A 21,290-nucleotide genomic window follows, 5' to 3' on the forward strand; every position below is an offset into this window, starting at 1 on the left:
AACTAAACGTGATCTATCCATGACGCATACAGCTCTAGTTTCAAAGTGTAGCTCCTCGGAAGCATTGCTCCACAGAGAACTTTTTGAATATTGCCCCCGGGGTGCCTGGGAGGTACTGGTGCAGTGAGAGGTGGTACACTTTTATACCCCTTGGAGATTTGTGAACAAATTAAAATTGAAGTTTTTGTAAGGTGTAACCCTTTCCCTGCATCATTAAATCTTGCTTATTTCTGTTCTCTTTCGACACTAACCATACTATGTCTGTCAATCATTTTAGTCAATCAGGTGCAATTAATGGTCTTCATAAATGTTAAGAAACAGCATGCTGCATGGTATGAGCAATGGAGATCTATAGATGACTTGTTCGTTGTCACTCAATGGGATAATCATGAATAAACGTTCTTCTCTCTTATTATTATTATTATTATTATTATTATTATTATTACAGGTTCAGATTGGTTCAGAAACTATACAGACACACAATTTCATTAGTGATCTCCAGGTATAAATGCACCCTCAAAGAGCACAAACCCCATGGATGAATACATCAGATTTTCAGTGGTTATAATTTAGCAGTCTTTCCCAATGGGCATAGCATTTAAGGCTTGGTTATTCGTAAAGTTGTCCATCTTTTTAAATGCAGTTTCTTTTGTCAAGACCACCCTAGGGTCAGCCAGTGTACAACCCTGTTTGTAGTATTTGTAATATCTCCTAACAAGCCTTACGCTATCTTCTCCGACAGGGAAAGTTTGGTTCTGTGGTTAAAGCAGAAGGAAATGAAGTGTGATTCATGAAGCATAAGGATTAAGTACACTATTGAAGAATTAAGTCAATAGGATTTTTAAAGATATTTAAAAATCCTATATATATGTAAAGACACATGTACAAGATATGCTTTAAGTGAAACAAATTTTTATGCATTTTTTCTTTGTGCACACTGCTAACTTACTACTGTAGGAACACAATTAAAATGTATCTAATTGTATGTCTTGGATTTGCATAAAGAACACCTTTTTGGAATACCTTTGTGAAACACTGGTGTGAAACATTTCATTTCCAATGAGAGAATACACCCAAGCGAACGATTGCACACTGTGTGGGTTTTTTTTTTCTTTGTCTTTGTTGGTTAGGTGGTGTTTGTATTACTCCCTGTGAGGCATGCAGGTTGTGCTGTTAAGAAATGCAATTTTAGTACCAAACTGGAAAAGGCAGAAATACAAAAAGCCAGGCATTAAGAGTATGTAGTTAGAATTATCGGACTGTAGAAAATAAATGACTAGACTTTCTTTTAAAGAATAACTTTTTTAATGAAATATGTATTAATTGAACCCTTCCTCTTTTAGGTGACACGTGATGATGGTAGAATCGGCAACTGAGACAATTCGAACAACCCCCTCCAATCAGAATGGAGTCAGCAGCCTGAGCAGCCAACCAGACAGTGGCGGTCGAGAAGGCGGGTCCAACGGGGACGCCACTGGCGAAGTGAATCCTGTAGACTTGCTGCACCTCCAGCAACAGCAGGTAAGCCTTTTAGTTGTCAGTCGCAAACAAACCCAAACAGTGGCCAAAATCTTTGTCAGATTTACGACGTTACATTTGATGAAGGCGTGAACTGAGTCGTATATATTCCCGCCAACTCTTTGGATCCACCACCAGAATCCCAGAATCCATCCCTGCATGAAATTGCTTGAGTCAGGGTTTTTAACACACTGCTGATTGCACAGAACCTCTATGGCCTGAAGAAAAGACTTTCACCTTTCACCTTTGATCTAAAACTGCAGTGCTGTTCAGTAATGCCCCAGTGATTAAATAAAATACATTTTATATATTGTGGCTGGCGGTCAAGGCTGTTCAGCAGCAGGAAAGCACACCCAAAGGCTGGAGGTTGCCAATTGATTTTTACCCCCGTTTTTCTCCCAATTTGAAACAGCCAATCTATTATTTTTAGGCTCAGCTCACCGTTACCACCCCCACGCTGACTTTGGAGCGGCGAAGACGAACACACGCTGTCCTCCAAAACGTGTGCCGTCAGCCGACAGGTTTTTTTCACTCTGCATTCCCGCCATGCAGCCACCTCAGAGCTACAGTGTCGGAGGACAACGCAGCTCTGGACAGCTTACAGGCAAGCCCGCAGGCGCCCGGCCAGACTACAGCGGTCGCTGCTGCGTGGTGAGCCGAGGACACCCTGGCCGACCTAAGCCCTACCCAACCGGCCACGGTCGGCAGTGGAATAGCCTGTACTTGAACCCGTGACCTCCAGGTTATAGGGCGGATCCTGCGCCGATCGGGAGCCCCTGTTTTAAATGCTTTTTACCCACTTCCATTGTTTTACTCGTTATTATTATCACTATCATTATTATTCTCTAGTCCCTAACTATTACCAGTAAAGACTTAACATTACCCTTATCTTGGAAGATTACTGAACATATGGCTATAACAAAACCCTTGTACCACTTGTATAGCTACGGCAACTTCATTAAGGGAAGCACCCTAATCCAAATACAGCAATACACAGTCATATATCAAATACACTTGCTCACCAACATGCACGATAGATAATAAACCACTGCTCTATCGCCAGTAGAAAAACAGTAACAATAATAAACACAATAGCAGGCATGTAAATGGCATGTATTCCATTATTATCAGTAATAAGGAAAAACAAATGTAACTGATACATTTAGTTCATGAAATAGTACATGCTTATATCCACTCGTTTTTTGATATGTATAAATGTAAAACATTTATATATATCAAATATATATATATATATTAAAATACATGAGACAGAGTAAATGTTCTAATGTATAATTAAGTCGAATACATCAGATTTTACAGTGTTTCCCTTTTTATTTATTAGCTCTAAACAAGTTCCTGTGATGTTTTGTTTCTACTTTTGTCTCTGCCGGGCTGCTGTAAACTGTCTCCGCCCTTTAGACACTAAATCACCCTCTGTGACGTCACACAAAGAAAAAAAAGCTATCCGGAAGTGAACGTCCATCCCTCCCCTATCCATTGATACGTGTTTCAAGCCTGTACTGCAAAGTATGATGGCCCTGTAAGGCATCAAAACAAAGTGCTTTATTTATCGTGTTTACGCGATCGCGGTCCTAGAAACCCACTTCCGTAGGACTGTGTTAACACGGTCCCGGTCCTTAAAGGGTTAAACTTTGGAATACGATCAACTAAATGTCATTTTTAAAGATTTTATAATTATCTCGGAGTAATTTTATTATAATTCCACAGAAATTAGGTCAGTACTGTTGAATGTCATTAGGCATTGTAATGGAAATACAATTACATTTTGGTTGCATGTATATTCAGAATCAGAATAAGTCACTGCTTTATACGTCCTGTCGTTTGAAATGAACAGAAGTTATTCAACACTGGAACTTGTTGAATAAACCCTGATATACCTCCAGTAGGGGTGTCCACTTACTCTGTCATGATGCATCTCGATCATTAAACAGTAGAACCCGCTACAACCGTGATTGTATTAGCCAAACAGTTTGTCTACTTGAATTAGTTTCTTCTACTTTACCTCCTCTTCAGGTAAGGCAAACCAGTGTTGTGTATGGCATTGAACAACTAGTTCCTTTGCAGGCCAGAGGACCCTGGACTTGAAGCTGAATAAATAATATTTCAGCAAAGGGGGACAAAAAACACACACACTGCAAAGTCTTTTAATTAATCTATTACAATCCACGAGGAATTTACATGTACAACTCCACCTATAAAACTGAACCATCAACGGCTTTGTACTGGAAAGCTGGGGAATCTATTGCCTGCATAGAGTTGGGTTCGTTCTTTTTTATTTTTTATTTCTTTTCTCCTATATATACGATTAGGCTCCTGCCTTCTGATCCAAAGAGTAATCATCCGTGTAATACTCCTAAATGTTTCTCCTCTTGAGTAGATTTCACCACGGCTGTGCGTATCGCATTGTGACACATTGTATCGCCCGAGGGATCAAACAATGTAGGAAAAAAATCAGTTACAGAGAGTGAGAGAGAGAGAGAGAGGCTGTGTGTGTGCATTAGATTTGTGGAGGTAAATAGGAGGACACTTGTTCATTCGCAGCAAACATGAGCTAAATTGAATGCAGTTTAGCGTGCTCAGGAAGCATAAGAAAGCCTGGTACTGTCGGCAGCATAGACCGAGGGGAAGGAGGTGTAGTTTCTGAATCGGTGTGCTAAGTAGGGCTGTGAAGGTAAATTTGAAAGCTCATTGAGGACTGTGCCATGCCCATGGCGTATAAAAGATAAAGCCTTTCTTTTCCAAAATACTAGGTTTGTAAAAACCCAATCCCTTTAATGAAAATGCTTGAACGTGGCTTAGGAAACAACTGTTCAGTGTTTTAACATTATGCCTATAAAGTTTGCTTGGGGTATGCATAGCTTTGTGGGCCCCCCCCCACCCCACCCAACCTCCCTGCAACTGCAAAACTTGTTTTGAACTGAGCTTGAATAGAAACAGGATCTTCAACTGTACATTCTGAACAAATCCAGAAAAGTACTTTCATGGCCATGTACTAGACTAATTGGATATATTTAATGAAGTCCGATCGATATGTGACTAGATCTTTACACACACACACTGGTCTTTCAGTGGTGCCCGGTACTGTGTTTGAAATATGTGCAGTTATTGATTACATAGTAGTCTGCACTTGTAGGGGTTTAATCAAACAAAAAGTAAATATTTATATTGAAAGAAGTCCTGCAAAGCTGTGCCTTGTCTACTGTTAAAACATGTGCCTGCATGTTTATTGAATGGAATGAAAGAGCTGGGTTTATTTAGTGCTGAATTAATTAATACTAATACAATTTAAACTTCAGTAACACATTTTATTCACACTAAAACCAACACATTTCTTTACAATTTAAACACATTATACAAAACAGAAAAATAACAAACTGGAACCCATCGTTTACCAGCCTTTCAGCGAAATTATTGGAAGCCAGTTTTTTTTTTTTAATCTCTTAATTTTTATGCAGAACTATTATTTTTTTACTCTTGTTTAGTTGTGGTAACATTTCACTATGATTTTGGAAGACAAGTAAGCAGTTACATCAATTCCTAGTACAGTAACATTTAGGGCTTTCATTTATTCATTCACCATCTCGACAGCAAAGCATTGTATAGCATAAGCTGTATTGAAAAAAAATTCTCAAACCCTCTGCTGTTTTTTTGTTAAATGTCCATACGACCAAATAAAAGTTGAATGCAAACTGTGCAAGTGACTGTTGATGTATCATGGAGGCACAACAAATCTCTGGGATCACTTGACAAGTGTAAGTTCATATTATTATTATTATTATTATTATTATTATTATTATTATTATTATTATTATTATTATTATTATTATTAGTAGTAGTAGTAGTAGTAGTGGTAGTAGTAGTATTAAAGTAGTAAAATGTGACTGACTGGTAACCTGCTTGGAACAGTGACTGTTAAATAAAGCTTGTTTTTTCCTCAGTCCGCTGCAGTTCTTTTAATTGGCCGCAGTAAGATGCTGCTGCAATGCAAGCTTACTGTATATATCGCAAGCAACATCAATTGTGTACATAAACAATGTTTGTGTTTAAATTATAAAAACATGATTACTGTTCTAGTCCATTTATATGGATTACCTGTAAAATAATAGGATTTTCAATCAAATATAAACTTGTAGGTATGGTGATTGCACCAGTAAATTATGCAAATTAGTACCATCGAAGGTTCGAACCTTCTGAGGTCAAAATGTACCCTTTGTTACAGCCCTAGTAATATTAGGTATTCACAAGCCCGAGGTACAGATCTGCCACTCTATAGAATCCAGCTATTGGCAGGTAGGCTTTAGTGAGGTTTTTTTCATGCAGTTCTGAATTGGGACAGGGCTTCTGAAGAGGCTTGACCTAAGAGAACAGCTGGATTGCTAAATGTAGCCCCAGGTCTTAATCTAATCACCAATGTCCAGGTGCAATGGGGTGAGTGAAATGCCTCTGGACTATGCCTGAAGCAAGGGTTTTTCAGGCAAAAACTAAGATCGGTTGCTGAATAGCTATGTAATCATTGTGAAACGTGCATGTCGAGCTATCTTGGATAAGCCATAACATTTGGTAACCGTTAATGCCGTCCCACTGACTGTACGGGAGTCATCGCTGGCTAGCCTTGGTTAACATTGTTTTTAAGATTCAATGTGGGGTGGCTTCAGCGGAGCTTCGTGGCGTTGTTAGTTATGCACTGTCCTGAGCACCTGATGAAGCTGTACTTTTTAAAACTTAAATGGCCAAGGTTTATTGTTCCTTACTAGTTCATTTAAAACACTTAATTCAAAGCTGTATTCTTTGCATGGGTAACCGATTTTGAAATAGGAATTTCCTAGCAATAGTTAGACCATTTTCAATGCCGATACATTTAAACTATCAAAAGTATTTCCGCTCCCTTCTCGTCTAGTCCAGCAATTCTCAAACTAGATATGTTTTTTTTTTTTGTTTCCCTTGCTTGTTGTTGCTCATGTTCGTCTTGTGAGATCCAGGATCTTTCACCTGGAAGCAGTTGCATACCGATAGTGGTTAAACACCCTGCCAAGAACAGCTCAAGCATGAAAAGCATTCAGCTCCTCTTCACAAACTCGAGTTTGTCAGAACACAAAGCAGTTTCTCCCCTGAGCCCCTTGGGAGCCTCGGAGAAATCACAGACATCTCAAGACGTCAAAGCCGGTCTTTACCAAACAAACAGAAGCTGTGCAGAAATCTGTAGGAGAGAGAGAGAGAGAGAGAGAGAGGAAGAGAGGAGAGAGAGAGAGAGAGAGAGAGAGAGAGAGAGAGAGAGAGAGGAGAGAGAGAGAGAGAGAGAGAGAGAGAGAGAGAGAGGAGAGAGAGAGAGAGAGAGAGTGAGAGAGAGAGAGAGAGAGAGAGAGAGAGAGAGAGAGAGAGAGAGGTGCCGAGACAGGGCGCCGGGGCCCCCCTGAGGAATGTTTCTCGTCTGCTTCACACCCCCAAGACCAGCAAACCCTTTTAGTTACAAAAAAAGAAAGAGAAAAATATCTAGTAGTAGTGCACACCACAGAACAGTGTTTTTTATGCACTCAATTTGAATTCCCTTGCATCATCTGGTGACCAGCTAACCTGCTGTCTGTGATTCCTTTGCTTCAAGAAAGTAGCACCGTTTGCATTTCTCCCCTCCTCTTATAAAAGCACATCTCGGGAGCAGATGTGCACATGTGGAGTGGAAATCAATTGTAGTGGTTTCCAATTTACTTTCTCGTCTCTTTTAGAACAGTCACGTTGAGGGTAAGAGTGTACAGTATATGTATATTAAGCTGTGCGCTTCTTGCTACATGAAAGAAAGAAAACCACGTAGTTTGACTGTTCCAGCAGAAGTTAAACACAGGCAGGTTTTCCTAATGTGAGCCAACTTCACTGTTGGCACCTTCCACCAGTAGTTTAGCCAGTTCTTCATAGGAAAGTCCTGGACAGTTTAGGTTGAGCTGAACCATCCAGGGTTGATGTCAGTAAGCATTGATTGTATGATAATGAGTGGCAATGTCTTGGTTCCAACTGGCAGCCAATTAGCTTACGGTTCTTGGTTTTACTCCAGTACCAGTGGATAATTAGAAAAGGAAGGAGGGGAAATAATCTTGATGCCACAAGCATATAGACTGCAGCATGGGGCATGGCTGCAGTGCTTAAGTGTAAAGTGCTGTCATTACAGCTCTTGTATGGTGCAATCCAACTTTTACAGTAACTGATACAGTATAATATCCCTAAGGACATTTTTAGGAAGTGTCACGCAATCGATCCTTATCCCTTAAGGACCTGTTGTGCACAGCTGCGCTTCATTCCATGGCATTTTAATTGCACACAATCCCAGCTACCTGTTTACACACAAACACTAAGCGCTTTCTTAGATACTTTATCACTAGGGGAAGAGACCCTGGAGGAAGAAATTACAGGCACTAATGGGTTTTAAATGAGTACAGTTTACATTTAGTGCTACATTTTGTTAATGCTCTCAGCTCTGTTCTCAGTTTCAGAGAAGAATCTTCTTACTTGTGGAGTTTACAACACATGTTTAATTCAAGCACCTCATTGTTTAGTAGTCTTGCATTGCAGTAGCAGTGTCAATCAATCGAGGCAAAATGTCAGTTTCATACCAGTATGATTCTTTGTTTTCTTTCTGCTTTTAAATTCTTTTGAGGACAGTTGCTGGTGGATGTTTTGCACTGACCGATAAGTTAATGATATGCGATATTTGCATCACAACAGAATGAATCAAGCAAGGGATAAATGATGCTGCTGCTGCTGCGGCTGTTCCTTTTGATAGGACAAGACATATTGATGAGCTGTACTGTACAGTGCCCCACGCTTCAGACAACTTGATCCGAGCTCAGCTCAAGTCTTTGTCTTGCATCGCACCGAAGAGCAGTGGTATGTGTAAACAGCGTCTGAGCCGAGGGGAATGTGTGAGAAAGCAAACCCCCTTGTTGACAGGGAAAACCAGCTGGGGCGTTTTTTGCTTTAACCCAATGTTGCACGGTCCAAAACACTACCAGCCAAAATCTCTTTGAAGGTCATTGTCAAACATCCGGTTGGTGTCTGGCAGTGCTGTACGAAATGATGGATTTACAAAGGGTCAAGAGCGGTGCTGAAGTGGAGAGCCGTTCCGCAGTCAACGACCGTGTGCACTTGCCCTCCGTTTAGCCTCATTAAGTGTGTGAAATAGTCCTGTACTCTTCAGTCGTTGAGTAGTAGTAAGGACTATGATGTCCTGGTGTCCTGGGATCTCTGAGCAGGTCTGCCTAAAGCACAGAGAGGTCCGCTCCCTTTTTAATGGTAACTTTGATTGCATTTTAAAAGGGATTACTGCAACTTTACTGTGAAGGCTTCATGCTAATGAACAAAAGACAGGGGCTCAGGTTTCGCTCAGGGTATGAGATCCCTTTAAGACATGGAAGGTGATGGGCCAAGAGCGTGGAAAAGCACTATAACATCCAGTAAATCTGACACAGTCGGCCTATTGAAAGGTGTCATTGCTTAAAAGCATTCCAAGATTTAATTGTGCACAGTTACATTGTAACTGGGTCACAGGAGGGGAGAGGTCAAGCAGGGTCACGGGGGTTGCCTAGCATCTAGGAACTCCCACAGCTGTTACCGTGGCGATACAAAGAGACTTCCAGTGTACGAACTTCCTGCAGTGGAGTTGAAAAGGCTTGGTTCTCTCTGCCTAGATCTTCTGGGCTCAACAATATGTGCTTTTAGAGACACAGTTCTTCCTAACCTCTTTTAAACACTCTTCATTTCATGTATTATTTTCCTGCGTAGAGCAGAGACAGGCTTATTACCCATGTGATACACATTTTAGAGAACTCTGGAGAGTTTCATTATGGATTGGGGGTAAATCAAATAACTTCTAAGAACTTTTCTTTTGAAGAATTAAACCAATCTGAAGTAAAAAGCAAAGTGAAACGATGACCTAAGCGAGTAATACTGTAGCAGGGATTGTTATAACTCCTTCTGCAAAAACGTTATTTACCTAAATGCCTTCCAAAATCATAGTTAAGTATTAACACAACTGAATAAAAGAGCAAAAGCATGCATGCTTCTGTTTTCCAGAAACATCAAAATCAGACCTGCAGCAAATTTTGTTTAAAGGCTGGTGAGGTATGATTTAGAAAAACTATTAGAACTGTTAATTTTTTCAAGCATTTAAAGGAAGGATTTCTGCTGCCAGTAGGACAAAGCCATTAAAGAGATGCACTGAAGTGTGCAGTTGGGATGAGGAGCAGACGGCCAGGGTCAATGTCTGAGTAGGGTTCTCAATCTGGTTCAGTTCCAAAGACTGCAGCATGCTTCCTCAAACACTTTATGTAGTTCAGATTAAAGGCACGCCAAAGGCCTGCATTTTTAACTTGCTTTTTTAAGAATTACTGCATTTGATTCAGAGATGCAAGACGCAACAGAATGACAGAATGTGTTGGGCACAGTATACTGGAGTTCTACCTAAAGCCGTTTACTCACAAAATATAGCATGTCCTCTATATGTTATTATGTTTTATGTTATTGCACTCAGTTTAAAAATCCATTGCCGTTTAAAATATCCATTGCCGCTATAAAACCTTTCCTTTAAAATAAACCGTGTGAATTAATGGTAATAGCAGATGCAATAAAATTATCTTTGAATGAAACTGAAATATGGTACTATAATATCAGTTTTTGCATTGGTTATTATAAAAGCTGGATATGGTAACATATTGCTCAGATACCCAGTAATGAATGTATTTCAGATGTGGCCTACCATATATATATTCCATATTTTTGTAATGATTTTTTTCACACATTGAGTCCTAATTCTGGAATGTCGGAATGTCAAATTTATGAGGGGAGTTATAAAAGTAATTTATACCTTTTTCCAGAGTGAACTTTGTAAAAGCTATAGCATGCTGTGGTGTTGTCCTAGATGCATGGTTATCAGTGTCGGCAGCTCCTTTGTACATAGTGATTTCAGATACAAAGAGGATATTAATTGAAATCTTATTATCCTGCAGGATTGAGATGTCACAAACTCTTCTGCTGCTTTTCTTTTCCTGTTTTCCTCATGGTTTTTCTGCTGTAAGCCTCTCGCCAGCAGTGATTCGCAATGGGAGTAGCGTACAGTGTACAGTACCTTGCCATTCCAGAGTCAGACGAGACAGAAACGTTTATGACCCAGGTCTTGTTTTTCAAGCCAAATGATTTTGAATCCTGTTTTATTCCTTTTCTATAATTATTTTTAGCTGACCGATTTATCTAAAAGCGTGTGCAAGAAGTTTTGTGTGTCGTGATTGGAAGTAACGTCTTTGAACCCTTCAGAAGTCTGGATCATGTAGCTAATATTACAATGCAAGACTATTTTGTAATGCAATTTTTACTGGGTGCTCAGTTTCTCATACTTCCCAGTAAAATAGAGGTGCAACACCATAACACTACATTTTCAATCTTATTATTTATTATTTAAAAAGACCAATGTTAAAAACAAGTTAAACAGTGCTTCGAAACAGCTTTGTTTTTAACTGTTCTTTTCAATCCAATGTTTTTTTTTTTTCTCAGATCCAGTGTTATGGTGTTGCACCCCTATATTCATGGATTGTAAACCCATCTGAGGTAGCCTCTATGTTGCCTTTCAGTCTCTGGGTGCGGGTTGGGGTAATTTTGTTAACCTCTTCAGTGCTGGAGCGGTAACTTGCTGCTTTTTAAAGGTTCCTCTTCAAAATGTGCATGTGTGCGTACTGGTTTATATACACCCTATTGTTTCTGCATTCTTTCTGCGGTCTTTATTTATCACTGGTCTGTGCTGAGAACTTGTCAGGGTTGTGACATTGCAAGGTTAGAGTTGAGATCTTCAGACGGAACAATGGACTTTAAGAGTCCTCCTTTTTGATGTGTTCTTGCAGAGTCTGTGCCTTTAAATCCTGTGTGGTGGTGCAGCTCAGGGGTCAGAGAATACAAAGCCGAGTTTGTCTTGTTCCCTGCTTGATTTCTGTGTATTTGGCTTAGTTTGTGTGATGGGGGGGGTGTGTGTATTTTTTATATTGATTTTATTTTCTGGGGAATATATAATGTTATATTATATATTAACATTATATATTCCATTATATTATATATTAATTATATATTATATATTAATATAATCATTTTTAGGCGCCTGTAATATAATTTAAAACGGCAAACGGCTCTATATACAAGGAGAATCAGGATCCAACAGGATACTCATCAATCACTACAAATACTTAATGAAGCAGAGACGTAACTGATAATTATAAGTTTTCAGTTTATCAATTTCTTTTCTGCTTCATAAATGTAGTAATAGGTATATATACTCTACAAAGTATTGATTGGTTATCAGAAAATGTTAACCGGATTATTTAGTAAACCTCTGAGAAGACAGAATTATACAGCATACAATTCCTGCTTCAGGTTCTGTGTGACCTTCTTAGGCTGTTCCCTTGCAATGAAGTTTTTTGCCCACAGCCTGTGTGTGTATTAATCTGCCCCTTCAGCACTCATTGAAAATCATTTAAACCTGATGGCTTTCCTGGGCCTAAGAGAGAGAGACATTCTGGTGGCGGTAGTATTGGATCATTTCCTATTGGACGGCGTCCACATCAGGAAATCGCCACCATAATGTACACTAATTGGCATATGTTTTAACTGTCTCAGCCCTTGTTGAGAAGGGGCAGGAAGAAAGCCAGCACAAAGCCAGAGCGAGCTCGCTTCTGGGTCTGAACCGAAGGTGCTTTGGCTCAACATGAAAGGAGTGAGCCGTGCATTTGTCACAGTGGCCCGCGCGCTGTGCTTGTGCTGGAGAGTGCTCCCGAGATCTCCTCAGCATTGTTTATCTTCAGCACTTCATCAGCACCACCAAAAACATTCAAATATGTGCCGCACCACTCCAGTTTGTTGCCTTGGAAACGGGAGAGAAAGAGAGAGGCCCAGACAATGATGCCAGATTCTTTTTAAAGTGTTTCTAATTAGCTTGCCTGCGCATAGTCTTTGTATTCCGAGTCTTAATAGAAGATTAAAGTCAACCGAGAGAAACAGGAGAATGAAGGCGGTTGATGTTTTAAGTTCTGTATGCACTACATTAAGTGGGGGGGAAAATTTCAATTTTTAAGGTGTCCAAACTGGTGAGGAAAAAAGGTATCAGTGGCATGATACAGTGCCCACCTTAAATCTGACAAGACAGAAAACGCCCTGTGTGGTGCTGCATATTTTATTCGTTACTGAGGTGGTACTGTGAATGCTTCAGATCTATGATGTATACTGGAGATCAGAGCTGTTAAACCTTTTTGTTTAATAGAGCCATGTGTTTTTGGGGGGAGAGGGAGGTATTGTTCAGCCCAAAAGGAATACAGTACACGTCTTTCTAAGCATTGTGCATTTACCACAGTCTGGGATTGCACATTAGCTTTGTGTTTTTTAGAATCCCTTTAGACCTGGCAACTTTCAGAGCGGCCATAATCATAATAAAGCTTGCATCCTTTTTGGTTTTCTCAAAATGTCTTTATTTCAAATTTTTGGCTGCTACGAGGTGGAAAGTCTTTTGAACGGCAAGTATTTAAGTGAAAAAAAAAAAAAAAAAATTCCACAAAGGGAAATGTCTTTTCAAGTCTCTCCATTAAAAAAATAAAAGTAAAAATCTTCTGGTTTAACAATATATATCCTTTTTTCTTCTTCTTTTTGTTAAATTAGTACGTTTTTGGCAATACTTCGAAAATGTTTAAAATATGTTTTATCAACATTAAAAATAAAGCCATATGTTAGCTTTCCATTGCGAGTGGCAGAGACGCTAATGATACAGTTGCATAAAGGATAATATGAATGATATTGTCTGTAACTTGGCATTGCTTTTGATTTATTAAGCAGTTGTTGTTGAGCACTGGGAAATCGGTATGGTGTGAGAAAGCACTTCTGGAGAATATCCAATGCTCCTAAAACTTTATTGACGCTCTAATATCCAGACTGAACTTTATTTAACCCCCTAAAATACCTATCCTAATCAAAATCCAAATGTGCTGCTTTCACCGCACCGTCTAGTGGTAAAGTGAAAGAAATGCTGGCACTGACATACTCAAATTGTTTAACGTGCGTGTTTTTTAAATTGTGGCTGCTTGGAACAAAGCAGTTGCCATACAAATGCAAAGCAAGAAATAGGCCTTTTGAGGCAGGCCCATAATAAACCAACACGTCGCGTTCTCCCAGCTGAAAACACATAACCTTTAATGCAGTGTTGCTATAATGTGAGACAAAATCAACTGAAGTTATTGGAGGTGTCGCTGACTCCAGCTAAAAAGCATGAGAAGCCAGCGAAACAGATGTCCAGAACGCCTCTAACATCAACAGCTCTCTAACTAGCTTGCTGCAGATCTGCTCGTGTTTTATACAGATCTCCAGCAGATGCTGGCAGAGGTGCTGGACGCTGGTTAAACAGGATGACCAAAGCCGTCTCTCCAGCGCGGCCCGGGTTGGAAACTTGGCTCAGCTTAGCCAGGAGGGCCTGATTTTGTTTAATCCTTGTTGGCTGTGTATAGTCTCTCTCAGCCCACATTTTTTTGTTTGTTACGCCCAAGTGCAACAATGCGTTTATTTACTCTTTTTTCTTGTGTGTGTGAAAAGAAATACAAAATAATACCGTAAATAGTAACCAGCTACTTGAACACAGTTTTAAAGGGAAACTAAAAGTACATTTTCTGAATGAGACACCCATATCTTTAAATGTCTTACCGGCCCACCACTACCGCCATATTTTCTTACGTTTTTGTATTCTATTTTTCTATTGTTATTTTTTTGTGTTGCTCCAAAGGATGTGGGTTGATTTATTAAAGGTATAATCAATCTCTGAAAAATGTCATCTAAACGTCACATATGAGGCTGTTCTGCGAAGGTCCACATCAGCAGGCGTTGTGTTGAATTTTTATTTTTTCACATCTTGTAATTTTGTGCTTCAGAGCTCAACAAAGCACTTGTTTTTGGGGGTGCCAGTGGGGAGCTCATGCAGCCCCCGAGCGGACAGTTCTCAGCCAGACTTAGCTGGCTGAGTGTTTTCTGAAGGAAGGCTCTACCTCACTAGCTTTATCAGCGTCAGCATTTGTGTTTGACACAGAAATGGTTTGTTTCTTCCCAGCGTCTTCTGATTTTTAACTACTGTAGCATTAGAAATTAAAGATAAATACAGTCATCCTAAAGTGTTTGTTAATGATTAATTATGTGTGTAACGCTTTGTAAAAGGTTTGGCTGCATAAAATACAGGTTCCATTAACTAAATCGAGTAACTGGACTGTAGAAATATAACCGACAAAATAAAGAGAGATGCTCAGTGTTAAACAGTACTACCGTTTCAAAGTGTTTCAAAGCATTGGCTTTGATTCGGATCTAAAAATAAGTACAGTATGAATGGTACTGCATTTCCTGCTTCAGAATTAAACTAGGTTTTTATATAGTGGAAACATATTTATTAAAAGGGGAATAAACATGAGCTAGAAAACAGTTTTAGTGTTTTTATTTATTTTAAAGAGTGGTCGGCCCAGTGAAAGTTCAGTATATATATTTTTTTTTCGAAAATGAAGGGGAAAAAAAAAAATTAAAATAATGAGTGGGCAAAAATGTCAGAAAGGAAAATGCTAAATTGGAATCAGCTCTGGAGTTTATACGAAACCCACCGTGAAATTGGGCCCAACACTCAGGGACTGGTGCTAACGAGATGAAGTCCTTGATTTACAGCCATCCTGACAACAGCCATCCCACCACCACCCCTTACTGGGTTGGGTATTGGGTACACATATTATTTTACATTGTCTTGGCGTAGTCTATTAGGGACCCTATTGAAATCAAGACCCATTTCTTTCAAAAGATCCTGAAAATTACTTTTTTGCAGTGTTGTCACCAGAACCATTCTCTTTCCAAAGTAATTGGATCACATATCCAATGTTTATCATATCCATACTGAAACACTCACACTCTCAGCTAGTCTGATCTGTCCAAGTCGTCCCCCCCCCCCCATAGTCAAAACAGCTCCCCTACTGACAAGCCAGTAAACTGCAGGTTTTGGCATATTTCCATTGACCCTAGATTCAGTGAGCCATGTGTTTTTGAATGCAGATGGAAATATGTATTAATACAAAATACAGAGGGAAGTTATAAATAATCCTGAACGATGATGCCCCTTGCAGGTGGCTGTTTTTCCGTGTGATTTTCACATTTTGCGACAGTGTGTTGGGGTACGTGACCCCGTTGAGGAGGTCCCATGAGACACTGCTGAGCGTTGGGGTCAGAATCCACAAACCCTGCAGGAAGCTCTGGGTGTGCCTCGTCAGGGCTGGAGCTTCAGTTACCAGACGTGTGAAGTTCAGGTTGACAGGCCGTCGAGTACAGGGACTGCAAAAGTGTTTATACATACATTTTGAAAGTAAAACAATATGCATATTGGATATTTTAAAACTTACATTGTGTATTGAATTCCTGCAATTATAGTTGAACCCAGAAAAAACACAGTAGCTGATTACTGAGAACCAGGAGCAGTTTCAGCATGTGGCGGCCACCTGTTCACCATTACAAATGTTCAGGACTGCTTTCCATCCAGTCACTACTGATCCACGCCGGATTGAAACCTGCAACCTCAGAGGAGAATATTCCAATGCCAACCCTTTCATCCATTTGTTCAGAATGTAGTATTGTTCGTGCTAGTATACTTTGCCCTTCTGGCTTATAAAATCTACTCTTGGATAAAATTATAACCATTTTAGATTCATAAGTTTTATAAAAACAAAATAGAAAATAAACCGCACAAAGCCCCTGACCCCCCGATGAATTTAAAAATGCACTGTTATTAAAGCCGACGTCTGGAGTGTTGATTTACAGCTGAACTGATGACAAGTCAGAAGAACTCCCACACTGTGCACAGGCTTCCAAGCTGGGCTTTGACCTCCTCACCCCACCTTCCCCTTTCTCTCTGCCTGCGCGCCACTGTAATAAAACCTGGCTAACACACACAAGCACAATAGCCCTGTTGTTCGGCAGTAGCTCTGACTTTAATGGGTGAAGGTAAAGCGATGGGGGGAGAGAGTGAATGGAGAAAGAAAAAAGAGTAATGTGATCATACCTGCTGCCCAAAGTGCTTCATCTAAAACATTTCAACTTAAGATGCTTTAGTGTATCAAAAAAACTATTTGTCAATTTAAAAATATAACTTTTAAAATATTAAAGGATGAACAGTTACCAAAGAAGCAATATTCAATACGTAGGAAGTTCCATGTCGAGGATTAACAAAATAAGTTATTACATGGTAATATTAGCATTTATTAAACCCATAAATAGCATTTCATAAATTTGGTAATCAGTGTGGTAATTTATACAAACTAGCCCCTTATTGCTAACAGACGGTGAAAGCGTGCTCTACAGCGTGTGCTGTAATAATTTGCACCATATGACTATGTTGGGCAGAACTTGACTTTAAACACTTGTGGTCATTTTAAGTTATGTATACCACAACTGGATATATGAGAGGGAGAGAGAAAAAAACAAACGGTGGATGTGCAGGTTGGTGGTATTTTTTTAATTCACTCAGCAAAAACAGCAAGTGTTTTTAATACAGCTGGTTTAAATCTCTTTCTGTAATGCATTTGATTGCGCGTGGGACAGTTATTTCCTCTTAAAGGGAGAGGATTCCTTTTTGTTTCCCCACAGATGAAGACCTTGTCCTTCTACAGTTGTCTCGCTCCAAGACTTGGTCTGTCCTCTCCACTTGTCTACAAAATAAATATACAGACTATATTCTCAAAGTTACTGGGTTTACTTTGCGGTGGCTCCAGCGCAGACCTGGCTTGTTTCTGGTTGACATCATCACTCAGTTGGTTCTGGTTTTGCATGGTCTGTGCGAGGATCTAACTTTTGTAGGGGCTGTCTTTTCGTAAATCCATGTTTGTTTTGTTATCTGATAACCTGCTGCTTCTTGCAAGTTCAGGAAACAAATGTGCATCCTGGTTGTGCTTTATAAACACTGCAGTTTGCTTGTTTTTGATATCGGGTGATTTGTATTTAATTTGAAAAAGGATACAGTCAGTTGGGTTAGAGCCTAAAATGACACATGTTGTGGATTCAAATTTCTAATGAGGCCCAGAAAACAGTTTAAATAGCTGAGAAATCTCCATTGCATTCGAATGTAAGGTCTCCTTTTATAATGGAGTATTTGCTTACTGTGTCTAACTCAAGTTCTAGTTAAAAATAATACAGTAACAGTTGATATGATTGATTAATTAATCACAACTTACAGTAAACGATTTAAAATCTCCTGTTATTTAAGAAGTTATGTAAGACTGTACAACTTATTTCCCTTTTTGTTTAAAAAAAAAAATAAATTATTACAACTAATTGGTTTATGCAGCACAAGTTAAGCGACTGCGTATTTATTTCTTTTATAACCCTCCATCCTCTCTAACGTCTCTCCCTGTCTCTCTTGCAGGCTCTTCAGGCAGCACGGCAGTTCCTCCTTCAGCAGGCAACAGGCCTGAACAGTAACGAGAATAAGCAGACCACCGTGCAGGTTTGAGAAGCTTGTCATCTTTATCTGTCTTGTTCCGTCCTCCTATACTTACACAGGAACACATGCACAGAGAAACACACTAAAACAGTCACTGCTTCCCTTTAAGTGTCCTCTGAACGGGATACCAAATATTACACGCATTGAAATGTAAATGTAAAGCTGGAGACGATATCTTCTTAATTTGACATATTAAGCCATGATGGTTCCACCTAGATTTTTTTTTAAGTATCTGGTAGTTTTAGATGAAATATGATGTGATTTTTATTACAGCAATTTTATGAAAGTTGATACAGCATTTCAAAGTGGGGAACCTGTAGTATTGTGCTGAGAAATGCGATTGACCCAAGCCTGGGTCATGTGCTGATTTATACTAGAATGCAGAGACTGATTTTTATTCTATTCAATCATGGAACCTTTTTTAAGTAATAAATCGCTTGAAGTGGTCAGTCGATCTACATGTGTAAGCTAGTTCCATTACTGCACCTAACTGTTTTATCGGCCTTCTTCAATTAGAGCCTGTAATGTTTTTTCTCAACATGCTTTGGAATTAAAGTTGTAGGGACTCCGTTTTAAACCAAAGCGGAAACAATAACAGCAACAAAATAAAGCTTATCTTCAGTTACTGGGGGCAGAACTCTGCAGAGAAAGGACTGGATGGTTATTTTTCCATGGCGCTGGTCACAAAGGAAGTTTACAGTATTTTCCACTATTAAAAAGCATGTGCACTTCGGAGCTGTGCAATGGAATTTGCTCTCTTCCATTCTTCTTGAGCTTTTAAAGTTCCATGCCCCCTTTCCTAGCTGGATTTGCCTCTTGCCAGGAGAGTCCTCGGATTCCTGTAAGAAGGAGCCTAACTGGGAAATCCATGCAAATGACACTTAAGCACAAGTGATCCATCAGCTTCCAAGCTAGTAGCATCCTACCCACACGCCACTCTACCAGCGCTTTAGCCAGATAGTGTAAAACATTAAAGACTTTATAGCTTGCACCTCTTCTACATTCTGTGTCCCAACATATTCTTCCCCATATCGATATACTCCAGTAACCTTTTGTGCCAGTATAAATATTACCCCAAATTTATAAATAAAACTATTTACAAAATGAGTAAGAAATTGCTTTGTTGCAAAGCCCTAACATTATGAATTAACATTTCTGTCTAACAAGTGTTTCTAGTGTGGACAATCTGCTGAGTTAACAGGGAAGCAAGTGATGCAACTAGTACTAAAGGTTTGGATATCATTGCGTGAAACATACCAATCTTTTAGGGCTCAACCGTCGTCATGTTCTTAATGCTGTGTGAACAAATGTGCAGAAAAGTTCATTTTAGCAAAACCCATAACGCTGCCCTCTTAGGTTTCAGCCCAATGACTGCGTGCCAAGTGGATAGAAGATAAAGGGGGAGAGAACATTTTTTAATCGTCAATAATAAAGTGGAGAATGTAGGCTGACAGTTTAAATGGTTGCGTTGAGAGGTTTTCCCTTTAGGGTAATTAACATTATCAAGGAACATCAGGTTACCTCGTTAGTGCCACGTTCATTTAATTAACAAACCACACTAATTAGATTGAACTTGGGGCTGCAGGTTTCCAAGACAGGCTTGTAAGACTTGGTGGGTAAAGCTGGCCTTTCCAGTCCAGCTCCTTGCCCTGAATTGTTTAATTGAACCAGTCTCAGAGTTTAAGATGTAGTCCTTTTTATTTTATTTTCTGACTGTGGTTGCTCATAAAATGATGAGGATTAAACAAAGGCTTGTATTGCGTTTCCAGAGACAAAGTACTTCTCCCATATACTAGAATAATCGGGCAGTCTTGAATAGAGGCATGGGCAGGAGTTATTACCCAGTCTTCAGTTGTGGACAGCTGAGTCTTATTGCAGATCAGTCTTCCTTAGCTATGTCTAAGCTAAGTCAGCTACAACTTTTTATTTGATTAAACTGTAAATTCAAACAGTTTTGTGTCAGGGGCAGGCTTCAGTACCCGAATAAACACCTCATCCGAGAACGTCTTCAACTTGTTTAGATTCATATTTTTTAGCCCTCTGAAATTTCAAAGCCGAGCGTTAATGCCCCTGTGAACAATTGGAACCCTTGTCTTTTTAGAAAGTGCGGAGCTCCCAGGGTTGAACTCTGAGGTATTTACAAGAAAAACAGTGTGCAGGCCCAGGCTTCACACCCAGGATGCGTGCAGCTCGGCTCAGCATGTTAATGAGTTAACAGCGAGGGCCTCCGCCTTTGAACTGTCAGCGCGCCTCTTCCATAGCCCAGGGGTAGCGGTCCCTGCTGGCTCCAACCTGGCTTTTCAGCCCTCTGTTCTTAATCTCAGGGCTTGGGGAGCTCAGGCTGCTGAATCAGTGTGGGTTTGGGGGAGATTTTGATTTGGAGCATCCTACTTCTGTTGTACATTAGCAATGCCCTACTGAAAGAATAAAAGCAAAATGTTTAATTAACTGCGTTCAATAGACAAGTCACTGGTGGTATCATTTGCATTAGTATTTTGTGTACTTTTTCAAACAGTCATCCCTGCTATTGTTGAGAGCTATTGGGTTCAACTTGATTCTCCTGGTACTAGTGAAAAGAAGAAGAAGAAAAAAAACCACACAGAATAAATCATCATTTAACAGTCAGCACAAGGTTTCTCACTGTGAAAAAGTGGACATTACGCATAAAGTGGTCTTCAGTTGAATGGCAGCAAGTTTGAAGTGGCCCTTGTTTTTGAATAGCATTTTTCATAAGGGCATGAGAGTCTGCTATTATTTGAGCGTCTGCAGTAGTTAAAATAAAAAGAAGGGTTAATTCGGGGTCTGAATATATTTACTGACATTGAATACTGGAACAGTTCAATCTTCAGCCTGCGACTGTTCAATCCCTTAGGCATGGAATAGTTTTGGGGGTATTTCGTGACGTAACCCCTTTATCATTAGGAGGCTAGGCAAATGTGCAGTAGCTCATCCCTAACCGCAGTCGCTCTCTGCCGATTTGGTGAAATCGTGAGATTTCCTGACCTAAACTATAGTACAGTAACACTCGCTGACAAAAGCACATTTAGTGCAGCAGTACTTTTAATTGAATTCCATTTTGTATATAATGTTGTAGTTTTTATTTACCTCTTGATATAATACACAGAGACCTACGCCACAAACAAGTGCTATTCTAAAGCTAAATTGCAATTTGAATCAAAGTAGTGAGTGGGATTTAACACCATTGGGAAGCAAACAAGTACAATACTAAAACAAA

At 39.6% G+C, this 21,290-nt stretch overlaps 1 protein-coding gene across 4 annotated transcripts in view; it reads left to right on the forward strand.

The window, feature by feature from the left end:
• LOC117429199 (forkhead box protein P4-like) overlaps positions 1-21,290 on the forward strand; it is a 99,386-nt gene that overhangs the window by 33,204 nt on the left and 44,892 nt on the right. For 2 of the 4 annotated variants that reach the window (XM_059003521.1, XM_059003522.1), the window contains exons 2-3: positions 1,344-1,521; positions 17,978-18,058. In XM_059003521.1, coding sequence (XP_058859504.1) covers positions 1,354-1,521; positions 17,978-18,058 — 249 coding nt within the window. In that variant the 5' untranslated portion in view covers positions 1,344-1,353. The remainder of the gene's footprint in view (positions 1-1,343; positions 1,522-17,977; positions 18,059-21,290) is intronic. The other 2 variants (XM_059003524.1, XM_059003525.1) reach the window with 1 other exon arrangement.

The sequence above is a fragment of the Acipenser ruthenus genome, chromosome 29, assembly GCF_902713425.1.
Source record: "Acipenser ruthenus chromosome 29, fAciRut3.2 maternal haplotype, whole genome shotgun sequence".
Taxonomy (NCBI): Eukaryota; Metazoa; Chordata; class Actinopteri; order Acipenseriformes; family Acipenseridae; genus Acipenser; species Acipenser ruthenus.